Source organism: Amblyomma americanum, chromosome 1, assembly GCF_052857255.1.
Source record: "Amblyomma americanum isolate KBUSLIRL-KWMA chromosome 1, ASM5285725v1, whole genome shotgun sequence".
Classification (NCBI taxonomy): Eukaryota; Metazoa; Arthropoda; class Arachnida; order Ixodida; family Ixodidae; genus Amblyomma; species Amblyomma americanum.
The window spans coordinates 136,012,890-136,030,996 of NC_135497.1; the positions used below are offsets into that span (position 1 = coordinate 136,012,890).

Here is an 18,107-nt window from a genome sequence, read left to right on the forward strand (position 1 = left end):
AGAGAGAGTGAAAAATCAGCTGGCGACTGTAATTTTTCACTTTACTTGTAAACCAACAAAAGATCTCACAAAGATACACCATTGCAAAGTGCTTGCCTCACCTCATGTGCTGTGAATGGAACAAGAACTCCGATAGTGCCTGATAGTGTCACAAATACGAGGGATTCTGAGCCACCAGGGATTAATGTTGCTTTCTGAAGTGACAACACAGTCTCGCCAACGTGAAAATTGGCTATGACCTCAGCCTGAAACAAGAAAAGAAGAGCATTTGCACATGCTTAACCAAAATTTTTTAGCAATACTTTCAGGAAATTCTTCGCACACAACTACAGCTGGCTCTCATTATAGGGCACAAAATATTCATTTGTGCTGCCCCAAGCAAATAAAAGAAACAAAAAGATCATTAGGTAAAATGCTCTAAATCTTTCTGGAGCACGTATCTATTATCTTCTTGACATGATTAGAACTCTCACTTTAGTATAAACCTTCCTCGACTATTTTTTTTTGTGCCAGAAGGCAATATCCCAAATAGGAGAAAATGAATTATGAATTCCCACTTTAATTACGTCACATTTCTAAAATGAATATCCATAGAAAAAATTCAGCACACATGGTGAGGGCAGCCTTCGTTGTACACAGTAGAACCCCTCTGTAGTAAAGTCACTTGGATCAGCAAGAATCTCACCTCATCAGTGTCTTTACTGCATCGGTTGGTGGCATGGCTCTAAGGATGCTGTCTCATGATTTGGCTACTTACTAAACACACAGCATCAGTTTAGAAAAGAAACACTCTAATATACCTTTCTGCTCTAATCATTCATTATGTGCTACTGATTTATTTTCAGTGGTCACATTTTATGTTATTACATTTTCAATTTTGTCAGTCTTGTGGAAGCACCATAATTGCATGACTAAAGTGGCCACTAATAGCGAGGGGGGAGTAGGAGTCCATATCAAAACAAAAGCTCTGCGGGAACACGGTGTCTTTTGTGGCCTGTGTCATTTAAAAGGCAATACTACAGTCAAACATCGTTACAATGAACACAGATATTACGAATTATTGGGTATATCGAACTGTTCCTAAATATTTTCAACAAACACATGCACTTCTTACTTCATATATGAAATGCGGTTTGCCATAAAACGGATATATCGAACTGAAGAGCGCCAGTCTGTGCCAGTTGGATGGCAGGCGGAAGGCTTTGCCTCACTGCACGGGCCATGGCTCACGCTTTACCTTGCTTTGCCAACAGCACCACAGAAGGCATAGCAGCGAGAAATGCTGGTAGCCAGGCAGTCGGCGCCCTTTTGTGCCTCTCACACCCAACAACAGTGCTCCGGAACGAGTGACAGAGTCGGTTGTTGTGCAGCCATACTCTGTTCACATCGTCTATCATGGAGCGGACGAGGTGAAAATGTGAGGAAGCCACCCTCACATCTGGTGCCGCCGCATGCCCAGGTGCTTTGCGGAAAAGCCAAATTTAGCGTTTTCCGCTCGTTTTTTTGTGGCCTCCGCGGTAGCCGCGAGCAGCTTCGAAACTGCGCTAAAATTACGGAAAAGTCTCTCTCAGTTGCCATTCTTTACTGACATTTTATATTACGAATTTCGGTTATATCAAACTATTTTACCAGCTGGTTATTACGAGGTTTCACTGCAGTCAGGACACGCCCAACACAATCAATCACGGCAAAACCACCCATGCAGTGTCACCGCACCTTCGCACTGCCCAGTGCTGCGACTGTGCCCTTTTTCCCCTTCAGTACTCCTCACCGCTCTTTTACTGCTTTAACCTTTCTCAGCAGCCTTTGCTGCCTTGAGGCCTTCAAAAAGTTGGCTTCCCCTCACAAATATCAAGCTTGGCAGTAACGCAGTCTCAAAGAATGCTATTTTTTATAACCTTTGATACTGAAGCTATTTACCTTTTTCCTACTGTTGGCTTGGCAAGGACGCCACTACATGCCTGTTCCTTTGCGATAATTTACAGCGCATGCATGCCGAGATGTCGTCATTGCACAGAAGTACACTGCCATGGCCAAACATTTTTTTTACTAAAACAATTTTTTTTTTTACTGAAGAGGTTTTTACAAAAAAAAAAAACACACACACACAAATGCTGTAGTCTATGTAAGGTGAAATGGGCCCCCAGTTTCACCTCAATATGCCTGTTTTAACTATATGTGAGTTTACTATACTGGGGTTCTACTGTATCTGGCTGTGAAAGTAATCACTTTTATTTGTCACAAAACTCAACCTTCTTTTTGAAGGCATCAGGTGTAGTGCCTGTCATTCACAGAAGCAATAAGATTGGGATACAGTGCTAATGCATTTATGCAAGAACCTTACCTTTTGAGAAGAGCCGCCCAGCCAGCCACGGTCCCAAAGTGACTTGATTCCTGTTGGGTCCTCATCAACCTCATCACTAATACTGCTTGGAAGGCGAACCTGTAGTTGGAAAAGTAAGTTACTATGGATGTTTTCTTCATGACTTTTGTATTTCTGAGGAAACAATGTAAGGAGCTTACAATGGAAACATTCCCAAACTTGTCAGCGCCAGCAATAGTATCGTAGTCAAGCATACAGGATGCAGTGATCCAACGAGGCACTGAGTCATCCGCAAATATGACAAGCTGGTTTTCAAGACGTTTGTAACGAAGAAAGAAGAAGCTCTCTTGCACGTCGCTCACCACCACACGATTGCCCATGCACTGAATGGTCACTATGGCATTAGGGATGTACTGAAATGAAAAAAAAAAAAAAAATGTAAGCACAGTAAAAGTAGACAAGAGGCAAACATGTTCATGACTGTTGTATTCTGCTAACAAAGCCCTAAAGGAATGTTAACAAGCTTCCAGTTGCAATATGCAATACACATCTTGAGCACCCCTTCATGCGACACAAGTGAACAGGAATACAAGAAAAAGCAGCAGCTTAACGAACTACTTAATACACAGCTTACTGTGTTGGCATGCTTTGGTGCCACTGCACAGATAGATCCCATATAAGAGCATGGTCCCATGCATCACTTTCTGCTAATATGAAACTAACGCTCCACAGAAATTCAGTCAATGCTTTATATGCAGCAAGAGACAATCAATCTGCCGTCAGTTTCTTTATCTATGGATAATCACTGACTGCCAATGATGCTCATGCAGCCAAATGATGGCTGTTGCCTACCAACTTCACTTGCTACAGTCAAACCCGGTTATAATGAACAGTTTGATTCAATGCGATTCAATCCGATATACGGAATAATTCAAAATACTCGAACCCGCTTATAACGAACATCAGTACCAAGTTCATCATACATGAGGTTGCGAACAGTGTGGAGCGCTGACGGGAAAAAAAACCATGCTACTCACCATGAATTCTATTTAAAAGTAATTTATTGGCAGGAAACGTACACCTGTTTGCAGTAGGCAGCGATTTTTTTCCTGAACACTGCGTTTAGCTCCATCAATGAGAATCACATTTTTGACACGCGACATCATTTCAATGAACTCTTGTCTGATTCCCTGTATTCCCAAGCAGTATTGTCGCAGCACATCGACAGCAGAAACGGCATCGCGAATCGTCGGGCAATCATCTTCCGGAGGCAGCTCCTCGGTGGCACCAGACACCAGAAACAATTTCAGAGTCCAACGGGCTTGCTATCACAGCTATGTCGTCAACCATCAAAAAATCCTCGAAGGCAGCCTCTGTTGGCACGGCATCTGGAACACCGGCAAGTTCTTTCCACAGCGTGGCATCGCCACTGTCATCTTGTGCTGAGTGCACCGCACTCGGGGCTTCCATGCCCTCATGACACAGTCCAGCATGATGGAAGCAGTACTCTCAAACCGGTGGTCATGAGCATCTTCAGCCACGTCTTGCCCGGCACGACTGATCATTTCGGTCGCTGCAAGCAAATTACTCTTCAGCTCTAGAACATGAACTGGTGGGCGAGTTGGTCAGACATGGTTCTTGTAAACCAGCACAACGGCTCGAAGCTAAACAAGGAAGGGACAAAACACAGCGCTGAACCTTACTTGACGTTGGCATTCGGCCCTCAGGAACTTGCATATCCTTATGCCATGACTAACTGAAGGCTGAAAGCACACAAACAAGCCCGGCACCTCGGGAGCCAGAATGCGCTTTCGAATGCAGAAGCCAAGCATTCGTGATTTACACGAAGCATTTGCGATGATGGGTATGGAACGAGATGGTTCGGCGAGACAAGACGGAGAAATAGAGCCCCTTGTACAAGAAATAAAGCTGTACAACATGAACTGGTGGGCGAGTTGGCCAGACATGGTTCTTGTAAACGTCAAGTAAGGTTCAGCGCTGTGTTTTGTCCCTTCCTTGTTTGGCTTCGAGCCGTTGCGCTGGTTTACAAGAACTCTAGCTCGTCATTACCCCGCAGTTTCACTAAAAGCCCCTCACCGACGCGCTTCCTGCAGGCTAGGCTGAACGCATGGATGATGCCTTGATCAAGTCGCTGTAAAACCGCTGCTGCATTTGGTGGCAGGAAGCAAAGCTCAATGTTTCTGAGCGAGACGACACAGTGGTGTGCTGAACAGTTAACAGTTATCCAGGAAGCAAATCTTGAACCTGCTCGTTGCAAGCTCCTCGGAGGGCCTTGCCACTCTTTCATCGTCATCTTGCAGGACGAAGCACCAGAAGCAAGCGTGCCACAACGCGAGCACCGCAGAACAGCGACATGACTAGCAAATGCAAACAAAGGAAGCATGGAAGACGATGGCGTACCGCAACCTTCGTAAGCTGGCGATAGGCCGAGAGCTGCTCTTACGTGCTTGATTTCATGGTAGACGGCTGCCGAATAGGAGCGCTGCAACACGAGGCTGGCCGACGGCTCGGATTTTAAAAGGCTGCTCCCGCTCCTCATGCATTTCACAGGTTTCGCTGAAGCGCGGCAGGGTAGAGTGGTTGCCCTGAGACTACCCGGGACCGATGCAGCAGGTAATTGGCGGGTGCTTGGTGACCGATCGCGGGCGCCCAGAGTTCGATATATCCAATGAGTAGTTCATTATAAAAAATACATTTCGCATGCATAATGCTAGAAGAGGGATTATTGGATTATGGGGTTTAACATCCCAAAGCGACTCAGGCTGAGGGATGTAGTAGTGAAGGGCTCCGGAAATTTCGACTACCTGGTGTTCTTTAGCGTGCACTGACATCGCACAGTACACAGGCATCTAGCATTTCGCATCCATCGAAATGCGACCGCCGCGGCCAGGATCGAACCTGCGTCTTTCGTGACAGCAGCCGAGCACCATAAACACTGAGCCACCATGACGACTCATAATGGTAGAAGAACTCTGAGTGTTCGACACAAAGCATATTTCGCTATACAGTAAAACCTCGTTATTCCGGATCACAAGGGACCGGCAAAAATGTCAGAGTTAACCGAATTATCGAATTTACCATGAAAACAACAAAAAAATGTACTGGGCATACACATACCTTTATATCATGAAAAACTCCGTTATTTTTGTTTGCTTCTTCGTCGGAATTTGCGCGATTATTTTTTTCAGTCCCATCAAGTGGTGGTGCGCACGCTCACTGTCACGCAAAATTCCTCCAGTACAGCAAGAACCTCGGCGGTCCCTTGCACAGTGCGACATCGCGGCAGCGCCTGCTCACGACTTTCATCACTGGAACAATTTTCGCCTTCATCGAGAACTTCCGTTAATATGTCGTCATCGGTCAGCATGCTAGCGACGGCAACATTGTCGTCTATTGCGATGTACTCACGGAAATGCACACCACTAGGGAGAGGAAACTCCAACCGCCTGACCTCTTCATCATCCATCATTTCATTGGGCTCTGGGGTGTCTTCAGGAACGGCTTCGCCAGGTCAATCACAGTCGTCGGAGCGGACGAATCTACTGTGCCTGAAAGAATTCGCTATCACGTCTGCTGGCGTGTCACTACAGATGTATGCTAAAATATGGATACCACCGAGGAGGTTTAGGCCATAATCTCGACCTGCCTCCTTGCACAGCAGCATCCGCTCCAGCACATGCTTTCGGTATCTGCTTTTCATGTGCTGGATTATTCCTTGATCCAGCGGTTGCAGAGCCGCCGCCAAGTTTGGAAGATGCCAGAGGTCATCCAGGCCTTCCAATTAGCTCTGTAATCCACAGGCAACCGGTGAATGTTCTTAGAGCATCTTGGGTGGCTTGCCTTCCGGATGACAAGCAGCAGCAGGCGCTTCATGCCCAACATGTTTGATGCGAGAAGCATGGCCACGCGCTCCTTGCTCCTCTTGCCTCCAACTCACGGGTCACCCTTAAATGTGATGGTTTCGTCCAACAAGGCTTTGAAAAAAAAAGTGCAGTCTCGTCCGCATTGAACACATCAGCAGGTTCATAGAGAGCCCGGTACTGGGGAAGCTCGGTTTCCTTCCAGTCAGCAATGTAACCTTCGTCCACCACTGCTTTCTCGCCACGCACGCTCCGAAAAACCAATCTGTGCCTTTCTTTGAAGCCAGCGAACCATCCTTCAAATGCACTGAACGAGTCGATCTGCATTTTTTGTGCATATCTTTCCACTTGCAGACAGACAAGCGGCCCGCTCAAAGGAAGTTGTCAGCTGCACATATCTGTTATCCACCGTAACAGAGCCTCTTCCAACTTCGCGTTCGCTGCCGTCCTCAGGCGTTTTCTTTTTCTGGTGAATTTGCCACTGTAAAACATGTCGAAGATTTGTGCTCGATTCTTTACGTAGTCACCTAATATACTCCTCTTGATGCTATACTTTTTCATGACTTCTTGCCGAGAAACGCCTTCATTCAGCTCTTTTAGTATTTTCATCTTTGTTTCTAGATGTTTTGCTGGCTGCTGTGGTCCCTTCACTGAAGCGGCGGTCGCCATCGTTGTGGAGTGCAACGGCGGCGGCAACAGGCCCAAAACACTGTCAAACAGAGCAACGGGCACTTATTGCACGATTTGCGCGCTGTCACTGTCGCACCACGAACAATTGGGACAAAGAAATCAGACGTGCAGCCACGGGACAGCAGTGACAGCCATGTGACAGTGTTAGTCGGCAGCAGTACAGTCTATGACGATGATGATGTGGTTTCTCCCTATGAAGTGCGCAGTCACCGAAGCCACCTAGCCACTGCTCACGTGATCTGCTATCATCATCATCACATTTCTTGCCCTTCAGCTTTTTTTTTTTGTAGCTGTTTTCCGTTTTTGCCGAGCAGTGTGCAGACTGCCTCGCCCCGCGTAGGTTCCCGTGTCCCGCCCGCTGTGGATGCACATCCGTGCTGTATTGCATGATAACGCAGGAAGGTCGGTAGCTCTCATCGAAGTTTTCCGAGTTAACTGATGTGTGGGTAAATGCCTCAGAGATAATGAGCATTTGCTGCCATATAACTATACACAGTCTTGCCGGGACCGTGCATAGAGTCCGAGTTAACCGAATTTCCGAGTTAATGAGATCTGGATAAATGAGGCTTTACTGTATCAGAGTTCATTATATTTGGGTTTGACTGTAGTTCTGATAAGCAATGGCCAACTGAGCAGGATGACGAAAAGGTGGGCAAGCTGGTTTTGGCTTACGGTGTAAAACATGGTGCAAAGGGACAACGGATAAGACTAATAAAATGAGAATACAAGTGCTGGCCCCTGTCTCACTGTTTTCTTCACTGTTTTGGTCAAGGCATACAATGTCAGCAGAGAAAGTCCCTCATACAACTATCACTGTAAAAAGCATGCAGTATGTTCAGCTTCCGGTTCTTGTATGTAAATGTAAACACACCTTGTTTTCGCACTTTCGAAGCAGCTTCTTGCGCCCCAAGTCATAGAGGCGCAGACACTTGCCCACACCAGCCAGCACACGGCCCTGGAAAGGGCACAGAGCTGTTGGGGCTTCCTCAACAGGTGTGGCATGCACCAGGTCCAAGCGTGTTTCACCAGCATGGCTCAGCCGGTAGGTAATCAGCAAGCCCCCACTACGTGCATGCCATGGCTGCAGGGACAGCTCTCGAGCAGCGCCCACCACAACATACTGCTCATCTGGCTGGGATGAAAACTTGACCAGTGCCACGCTCAGCGCGGCCTCATTCTGCTCCAGGGCGACCTAAGGGCAAGAAGGCAACAGAGTTATATGCAAGCAAGTGCAAGAACATGCAGACTAAGCCCTGAAAAATGAAAGGCTGAACAATGTGACTATTCACCTTTAGAAGAAATAAGCAGGGAAAGGGGAAACAAAAAAAGCCTTTCTCTGTGTCCCACAGGTACACCTCGGATATGAAAGACGTAGTGAAGAGTTTTGCAATAAGTCTGACCACCTGCAGTCTTCAAGTGCACCAAAATCTCAGTGCATGTGTGAGGACCGTTCAAATCACCTGCACGTACTGCATCAGTTCTATGAAGTTCTGCAGCGGTGCTGTGAGTGTGAAGCGCCAGTTCTGGCAGTTTAAGTGCAGCATGTCACTGGCTGCTTCCAAAACAAATTGTTGAGTCCAGGCTTGGTCATCTGCTAGCCTTGGTGTCACCAACAGATTGCATCCAGCTGTGTGCCGGCCACCTCAATGGCCGCCAAAATACTGAACTGCTGCGTCAAGAATTTTCAAACAGCTCATCACAGCAAAGCGTTGCCATGAACCAGCATCGCTGCTACCTTCCGGCAGCTGATATGAAATGTATATGTTCGTTTACTGGACACAATCGCGGTGTGCAAGCCGAGTTACACGTTATGCAGTTTTTATATCAACGTGCACCATGCTGCATACATGTGTTTGGTTTTTTAGTTAACATATCCTATGTTGAGTATTGTTAAAACTTAATTGGTCTAAAAGAAAGACGCCGATGACAGGTCCGTCGAGAGGTGCAAGGTGCCAGCAAGGGCCACAGTACCCCTCCCTCCGTCGCCACCTTCTCGAGCGCAGAGCCCTAATTAACAGAGCCCAGTGATGTTCCGTTCTCGTTGGTGAGTGGAATAACTAGAGTCGCTTTGCCGTTTACCGCAACGTGCAAGCTATCGTCTGCTTCCATGGAGGCTGCAGCTGCACTAGTTCGGCACCGTCCATCGAGGAGGTGCACAGTTTTCCCGAACCAGACCTACACAATTTCTGCATTTTTCTGAAACGAATGGCGTCGTGCAGAGGACACTATGTTGCACTGCTGAAATGAATGGCGAAGTGCAGTACCATGAGAACCAATTCATGTGGTGCAGGCAAATTGAACGGACCTGTGATTTCACGTTTGATTACAGAAATACACCTTCCACAGGCAGGCACTGGGGAGTGGAACTGAAGTACGTGAGCCAAAAGAGCAGCATCTATCAGGTTACGCCGGGACTCTATATATAAACTTCAGCAACGTCACATGAGTCATACAATTTTGTCTTGTGGAAGCACTATATGCAGCAAGATGGCTATTCGAAAAAGGCTGTCCGCAGCTCTTCATGCTTTTTATAGGGTTAGCATTTTGGCTGCCATTGATTCAGAACTTGTTGAATAGGTGTAGAAAAACGTGTAGCTGTGAGAGCCCTTACCTTGCAAAGTGTCTGGCCATCAGCAGGGTTCAGGACTCTGATTACTGATGCCCACATGCCAGAGCCAGCCTTCGGCGAGCCAAACACTGCTTCAGGAAGTACTTCACTCAAGAAAGCGGCTGCCATCTCTGCCGCCAGTTCCTGCTCTCCTTCACCAGCTGCTTCTACCATTTCCTGCAATAGGAAATGGCAGTATACCAGCATGCCTCGACCTTGGAAACCTCACTGCCACCTTACCTCAGCCATCTGCTGCTTTCGTTGCTGCTTCATCTTCTCTGTGTAAGCGTTGTGGTCTGTTTCCACAACTATCAAATGACCACTGTCAGTGTTCACAACAAATTTGCGAGGTGTATATTCCAGAGGTGTCGACACCTGGTTGAAAACAGCTCCAAGCTTCTCAAGGGCAAGGATTCTATTTGAAGAAAGAACAAAGGCCATGAGAAACTACTGATAGAAAAGAGTCGGTCTGTTCTATAACTATAAGCTGTCTTGTGAGAATAACTACTATAGTTACCTGAGGGTGTTTGTTGAAATTGCCACAATGCCTTCAGGGCACTGCTCAGACGAAAATCCAGATGCAAATTCTAGTGTTTCATATGACAGAGGAGTCAAATGAAATCTGTTCTGGTAGTAGTAACTCAACCATGACCGACTTGACATTGCCAAGGCCTAGGAAAACAGAAGGCATAAAATTACAAGATCATTTTCGGTGAATTTAAAGGTTATGAATCACCTTTTCTAGTACTGAAAGTCCATAACATGTCAATGGTCTATTGGCCCTCATACAATAAAAACCAAAGTGGTTTAACCAAGCTTGAAGTCGTGCTTAGCAAAGGTTTTCTTCACCTCGCATTGCCATCCTGTTCAGACAACTTGCAACGTTATATCTGTTTTACACTTACAAAGCAATTTATGAAATAAGCTGCCATGCAAAAAGGATCCAAGTGATGTACTTTTAATGATATTTATTTTTTTTAAGCAGTTTATTGCATCAGGGCATAAAAGGGTATGTAATGATGGATGACGAGCATGCTTAAATAAATGAAAAAAGGTTTGCTGATCTGTAAGTGAAGGAGTGAACGATGATGTGGTCCCTGTAACCAAGCGGTATATGAATCGGATTGTTCAGCGAGAGACCCGCTGCCACCGGGTGTCGAATTCTCATCGGATTCAGCGCCCAGCAAACCCACAGCAGGTGGTGAATGTCAGCCTCAATATTTCTGTTGTTGCAGACTGGACACCCAAGGTGGGACAAAAAAACCTTGAAATTGCGGCCCCTTCTGTGTCATGGCTGGAGTTAGGGCAACCCCAACCCGGATCTTCCGAATGTCGTAAACGCTACTTTCAGAACTGGAGCAGCAGCAAGCTGAATAAAAGGTTCAGGCTAGAAGTCAGGCCCCAGAATGGCCCCCACTATTTTAAATGCGAACGTGTGCGGCCTCTTTGTTTTTTCATCACATATTAAGCACCCTACTTTCATTCTGCAAGCATTAGTATGAAAACCACACTGCAAGCCGGCATTTTGGCAATGATGAGGTGTGCTACATAGGGGACGTGCGTAAAAACCCATTCGTTGCTTCAGATGATGCATTGGAAATGTGGCTGCTTTAGATCATCAAAACGCTTTTCAAGATGTATAATGCGACCATGACAACTTGACATCATTCCACTCAGGAGAGCCATGTGTAGAGCCACTGTCATATTGAGACCAAGCCACAATACAGTATTGCCTCACTACAGTTTGTCTTTAAGTACTTGATGTTCACAACAGAAAGGACAAATCAACTTAACTGGGGTATGCAAATATTCTAAACTGCTAACAGTTCCGCGACTAGTATTTGTTATTCGATTTGCACTGCACTTTTACTTTCGAAGGGCAGTAAACCTGGATATATCAAACTTGAAGCGGACTGCAAAATTATTTAATACATCCGTAATTCGATACGTCAAAAACGGTAGTAGAAAAGCTTACCTGTAACCTGGAGGCGGAAATACATTGCACACACTCTAGCGGTGCACTTCTTTCAGCGACGTGCCATGTGCAGCCGTGCTGACAGCACACCACTCACTAGGCACTGCTATTGCTAACCTGCTTTGCATCGAAGCAGAATAAGCCACTGCCTATCATGAGATGTCTAATCCTGTTACCAGTACACTATGAATTGAATAATCACTAGTTATAAAATTCGGGTACAGTTGGTTTCCGCAACACTTTTGGAAGCAAAACGAGCGAAGCATCCTAGGCAAGGGCCACCACTAGGAATTAATTAGGTTGGCTTCACCGCATGACAGCGATGTGGCATGTAAAATGAATACAAGAGATAGGCCACCCTCAAGCACTACCCACCTATGACTGGCAGTGGCTAGTTTGAAAGCACCATCCACAACAGCTTCAATGCAAAGTAGGTCAGGCCTAGCGACTCCTGGCAAGCGGTGCACTGCTAGCACACTGCTTGTCGCTGCAAGACGTGCGCCACTAATGTGGGTGCACATTCTAGGTTACAGATAAACTTATCTATTGCCATTTTTAATCCATCGAATTTTCGATATATCAAACTTTGTTTGATATATACGGGATCGACTGTATAACATGCTAATCTTTTCAACAAAAGTTTAAAAAGGCACCAGCATAATTACGGACTTACCGCATCACTTCCTTGCATGCGAACCTTGAAAAGTTTCACAGGCCTGGAGCCCAGATAACGTGTACGGGTGTCTGAAAGGTCTCCTGTGACCTGATCCAGAACAGTGCGCAGCAAGACACCATTCTAGTGAAAGAGAGAGAGAGAGAGAAAAGAGTTCGGTGGGAACACGAGAAAGCATTTACATCTCCACGAATGTGAGCAAAGGGAACGCTTAAATAAATCTGGTTAATTTTGGAGTACGAATCAATATTCAACCACTATACTCTTTTACCGATTACTTGCATCAGTAATGAAGCAAGCAGTGCAGCCACAATTACGGTGCTAACTTTCAAAATAAAGACATCCTACAGCACTCAGATTGACGACGACTTTACCTGCAAGCCAATATTGAGGTAAAGAATTCCTTGCCCACTGGTATCCACTTCAGTCATTCCCATTTCAACAATAGAGAGCGACTCGGGAGTAGCAGGCAGGGCTTGCATACTCAGTGGAGACAAACAATCCTGTAAAATACAAACAGGCATTAGCATGTTTTCCAAAGAAAAACCCCACAAATGCACATGCTGTGTCAACCTTACAGAGGGATCCAGGGAAATGATTCGAACAGTGTTGTCCGCCAGACCCACAGCCAAGAACCGTGACCGTTGTTCACCAGTAGGCACACTGGCTAGGGACATACAGATGATGTCAGCTGACATTTCTCTGCGATCAGTGTATTCATTCAGTTGCCCAGTCTAATAAATGGGAAGGCCATGAAAGAAAAAAAAAAACACAAAGCAATGAGCAAGACCACTGCAAAGCACCGTAGTTGTCTGCACCCTGCAAATATAAGGCAATGAGTTTTTATCTGAAAAGTATAAAAAATGCTAAAAGAATACACATACTACCGCGTGTAATCACTGGTATTGAGTGATGGGATTACTTCTGCAGATTGACTATGATGAATAAATCAGCACTGCAACCCCACTCCCTTGTCAATGGCCCCTTCCAGCGTTTCTGCTCATTGGAGAGAGTGAACCGTTGATTACACATAGTAATAGCTTCAGACATGCTTCTCAGGCTGCTTCAGCTGGAAGCTGTCTCTACTGCAAGGGCTGAGGTCACCTTTAGGCACCAGCCGAGTGCTCTGCCTGCCAACGCCTATTGCAGATGCAGTTACTGCCAGGATTTAATGGCTATTTCCAGTTAACCCTTTCACTGCCGGGTTTTTGTAGCGATAGCTACATTACGGTAGCATTTCGAGCCTTCAGCGTGGCGGTGCCGACTACACTGTCACGTGGTGCGTCGGCGAAACTGAGCTGCCACAGCTGTGCGCATGCGTCGTGTCAAGCGGGACGAAGATGAAGAAGGAACACCCAGTGAAACGGAGCGGCGAAAGACTGACTTTGCAATTCAACTGAGTAAGTTCCACTCGGCCAGCTCTAGCTATCGCGTCACTCTAGGTTTAACCAGAGCTAAACCATCGCACACTTTTTTTTACTCACCGCTGCACACTCCCTGCCGTTTTTTTTTTTGCATGTTAGCTTCCTGGAAAGTTTATGCTAGTAACGTACTGGTATGCATTACTATGATAAGATAGGACGAAAGCATACTCCTGAGGCCTGAACACTGTCTTTTTCCAGTGGAAATCGCATCAGTCGGATTTCCTCTTCTTATAGAGATTTTTCGGTGGCAGGGGCTCTTCATCGCTGTCATCACTTGACAAGGCACTTAGGTGGATGGCTGCCTCATTGTCACTATCATCGGAGTCCGAATTCATAAGAAGTTCTTAAATTTCTTCATCCGCCAAAGCGCAGATGACGCATGTGGCGCTCTCCCTTGCCATGGCTGCTCTGCTGAGACAAAAACGAAGCGACGCGGACGTAGAAACATGCACTCCATCTTTTGTTTATAATTTACCCTACAAGTTATGCGAATTTATGGGGCCTCTCCATAGATGGCACGACATTCTTTCATGTTTTTTTTTTTACACGAGTATTATTGGGAACGGCAAGGAGAGAGTTGAAAAGCCAAAACGAGTTTAATTAGGAGAAGCAGGGGGTGTGCACGTGTCGTCACTGGAGTTATCTCGGTGGTGGCAGTAAAAGGGTTAATTAGTCTAAAGCACTTGGAAAACTTGGAAAGATAATAAGCACAAATCTGCCCCACATCAAGGTGTTAGGTTTTCATATCATGTGCAGCAAGCTTTTTGAGCCTGTGACTGGAGTGCACATAAGAATTATAATGACAATAATTGCTACCACTCAATTTTGAGGACAACTCTTTGCGACTGAAAATTGGTGAAAAAAAAAAAAAGAATTTTTGATCTTTTTGTTTTTGTGGTCCTGAGGGCTTTCCAAAGCTATCCACGAATTTTCGTTGAAAAATACCACATAATTTATGCATTATAGCGCTTGAGGTGAATTCATGCGCATATCCTTTAAATAGAGGTTAAATCACCCCAACTTTTATCACCTGCAGTTCAAGAGTTATGTGCTCTGCCGGCATCATTTTGGTCTCGCTTGAAAGGTGCGATTCAGGCTATATTCCCATATCTCGGCTGGAGACCACGAGCAACGAGGTGGCAACGGGAGCAATGACTGCCAGCGGCTGTCACAATAGGGGCGCTGCTAACTGGGAGTGTGCCAGAAAGGGTATAGCTTCAGGCACCTGTCTAATTATCTAGTATCTAGCTATAGCCTTCTATCTGTGTGTATCTTGCAGGTCATCAGTCAAGCGCTGCGCCTTCCTAGCAAAAGACGTGGTTGCGGATTTGTTTTATTCCTTTATTTTTATCAAACACTATATTAACCAACATATTAACTCCCCATATATGCATCACAGTAAACAAACTGCAATCCTGCGCTAAGCAGTATTGTCTGCTAAACAAGACTGTCAGCTCGCGACACACAGATAGAGGATACTTGAGGCCATATCCTTTGTAGAACACTCCTTTTGTGAGCAGCGCCTTCATCATCATCAGCAGCAGCAGCACCACCTTAAGTGGCGACTATTAGCAGATATTGGAAATGGTGCCCCCTTTCTTGCGGCGAGCTGCCACTGCACGGCACGCTAGCCAGTACATTCTAGACACTGTAGCGAAAAACAAAGGAACAAAATTGTACAAAACCTACGCTGCTATTGGTCTTCCAAAGCTAGTGACTAAAATGGCGCCTTTTGATTGGCTGGTGGTGTCATCGAGCGCAAAGTGTGGAATATTTTGATTTGTGCAACATCCTAGGCCTAAAAGGGAGTGAAAGGTAAAAATCTAAGCGTGCTGGATACGCTGACGAAGTGCTGACACTCCATGATTTTCCTGATTAGCATAGTCAGCAGTGCTTAGTGGAACAGGGAAAACTGAACGTGAACTTCTAAAGGCGATTCCTGCCGCGTACAAGCAGCATAATCGTGACGGTGCAGATGAGTGATGCCTAAGCAGCTTTCGTTGGTAGCCAGCAACGGTGCAATTGATCAAGCTTTCCGGCAAAGTTTGTGGTGCAGCTGTAGCAGTGGTCGTGAAACAGCGTCCTGCAACGTGCCGCGTTACAAACAACAAAATAAACTTGCTTCTTAATGTTTAGAGGTGTAAGACGAGCAGACAGCATGTATCAGAGTTGGAGGCTGATTGCAATCACAGCGTCGCTTTATGTTGACTGGAAATGGTGCGTCCACATTATAAACCAGCCAGCCCTCACTGCAGTGATTTCTGGTTAGCCTTGGTATCACAAAAATATGCCAAAAACGTTTTTCCCTGATTTTTCAAAACTGCACTTTTGACACATTCAGAATTTTGGAGGAGTAATATTTGCAGTTCTATATCAGCTAATACTATAATTCTGTTCGTGTTAAATAAATGCACAGGCTGTGCAGTACAGTCAAACCTGAATATAACGAACTCGGATACAGCGAAATTTGCTTTATATCAAACACTCGATGTTCTTCTAGCATTATGCATGTAAAATGTATTTCTTACAACGAACTACACATTGGATATATTATACTCTGAGCGCCCGCGATCGGTCACCGAACGCCCACCAATGCCCTGCTGTGCCGGCCCCGGGTAATCTCAGGGCAACCATGATACCCTGCTGCCCGATCCCACTTCAGCAAAACCCGTGGAATGCAGGAGGAGCGACCCTTTAAAATCCGGACTGTCAGCCAGCCTCGCTTTGCAGCACACCTATTCGGCGGCCATCTACAACGTGACCAAGCACGTGTGGGTAGCTCCGGACCTGTCGCCGGCCTACGAAGGCTGCGGTACGAGTCGTCCTCCCCACTTTCTTTGTGAGCATTTACGAGTCGTGCTGCTGATCTGTTGTGCTCATGCTGTGGCATGCTTGCTTTCCGGTGCTTCATCCAACAAGATGACGATGAAAGAGCGGCAAGCCCCTCCAAGCACCTGGCAACAAGCGGGCTCACCGCTGCAGCGTCTCGCACAAAAACATTCAGCTTTCCTTCCTGCCACTGAACGCAACAGCGGCTTTACAGAGACTTGATCAAGGCATTATCCGTGAGTTCAAACTAGGCTACCAGATGCATGAGATCGCGTGGCTTTAGTGAAAACTGCGGGTTAATGACGAGCTGAAGATTAATTGGCTGGCAGCGATCGAAATGGTCAGTTGTGCTGGGCAGGACGTACTGCTTCCATCATGCTGGACTGCGTCATGAGGGTGCCGACGCTGCAAGTACGGTGCGCACAGTGCAGTGAAAGATGACAGTGGCGTTGCCATGCAGTGGGAATAATTCGCAGATGTTCCAGACGCCGTGCCAACAGAAGTTGCATTCCAGGAATTTTTTATGGTTAATAATTTTTTATGGTTTTTATGGACAGCGAGTCCGTTAAAACTGAAATTGTTTCTGGTGTCTGGAGCCACTGAAAGCTACCTCCGGAAGATGATCGCCCAATGGTTCGCAAAGCTGTTTCTGCTACTGATGTGCTGCGACGATACTGCTCGGGAATACAGGGAAGCAGATAGGAGTTTGTTGAAATGATGTCGAGCATCGAAAATGTGATTCTTATCAATGGAGCTAAACACAGTGTTCAAAAAAAAAAAAAAATCATTGCCTACTGCAAACAGGTGTACATTTTTCGCCCATAAATTACTTTTGGAGTAGAATTCATGCAGACTAGCATAGTTTTTCTTCCGTCAGCCCGTTTTCGCTCCACTGTTCATAACCTCGTATATACCGTATTTACTCGAATGTAACGCAGCCACGATTGTAACGTGAGGGTCGACTTTTCGGGTGTGAGAAGGGGAAAAAAAAAAAAAGCTATGACTGTAACGCGAGGGTAGACTTCGGGCGTGCGACAGAAAAACCGAAAGATCTCGAATGTGACGCGAGGAACCGACATCGCACAGTTCTGAGGGTCAAAGACAACTTTACTGAAATACAAGATAAACAGGCATTCCTATACACCCTCATCCTCACGGCAGTTGTCGCCGTCACTGTCATTATCACAGCTTCACTCTTCTTTGTCACTACCTGCCTCCCACAGCAGGTCGTCCTCGCTTCCGCCTAGAGCATTTGAAATTGAGTATTTCTTAAATGCGCGGCAGCCCAAATCATGAGGCAGCCCGTACCAGGCTGCTGAAACCCAGTGGGCAACGGTAGACGCGCTTGGGCATTTCAGCCTACCTGCAGGTGTTGTTGATCCGCTTTTAATCCACTCCCAGTATAATTGTCGCAAGCGATCCTTGAAGGGCTTGTTCATGCAAACGTCCAGAGGCTGGAGAATGGAGGTCATGCCACCCGGTATAACAAAGAGATGCGTTCGGTCATGCTGTAGCTTTTGTTTGACGCCGGGTGTCAGGTGACCTCGGAAAGAGTCCAGAACCAATATTGCTTCCGGATGCAGCAGTGCGCCTGGCCTTCGGTTCCACACGCTTTGAATCCAATCTATGACAAGATTCGAGTCCATCCAACCTTTTCCGTGACAGCGCACGATAACGTCTTTCGGGAAAGTTTGCTTCGAGATT

At 46.2% G+C, this 18,107-nt stretch overlaps 1 protein-coding gene across 3 annotated transcripts in view; it reads right to left on the reverse strand.

Moving 5' to 3' along the window:
• Sf3b3 (splicing factor 3b subunit 3) overlaps window positions 1-18,107 on the reverse strand; it is a 64,110-nt gene that overhangs the window by 3,531 nt on the left and 42,472 nt on the right. For all 3 annotated transcript variants that reach the window (XM_077647002.1, XM_077647003.1, XM_077647004.1), the window contains exons 14-23: window positions 12,729-12,884; window positions 12,525-12,653; window positions 12,151-12,273; window positions 10,020-10,174; window positions 9,743-9,917; window positions 9,506-9,679; window positions 7,766-8,086; window positions 2,524-2,736; window positions 2,345-2,443; window positions 102-245 (exon numbers count right to left, since the gene is read on the reverse strand). In XM_077647002.1, coding sequence (XP_077503128.1) covers window positions 102-245; window positions 2,345-2,443; window positions 2,524-2,736; window positions 7,766-8,086; window positions 9,506-9,679; window positions 9,743-9,917; window positions 10,020-10,174; window positions 12,151-12,273; window positions 12,525-12,653; window positions 12,729-12,884 — 1,689 coding nt within the window. The remainder of the gene's footprint in view (window positions 1-101; window positions 246-2,344; window positions 2,444-2,523; window positions 2,737-7,765; window positions 8,087-9,505; window positions 9,680-9,742; window positions 9,918-10,019; window positions 10,175-12,150; window positions 12,274-12,524; window positions 12,654-12,728; window positions 12,885-18,107) is intronic.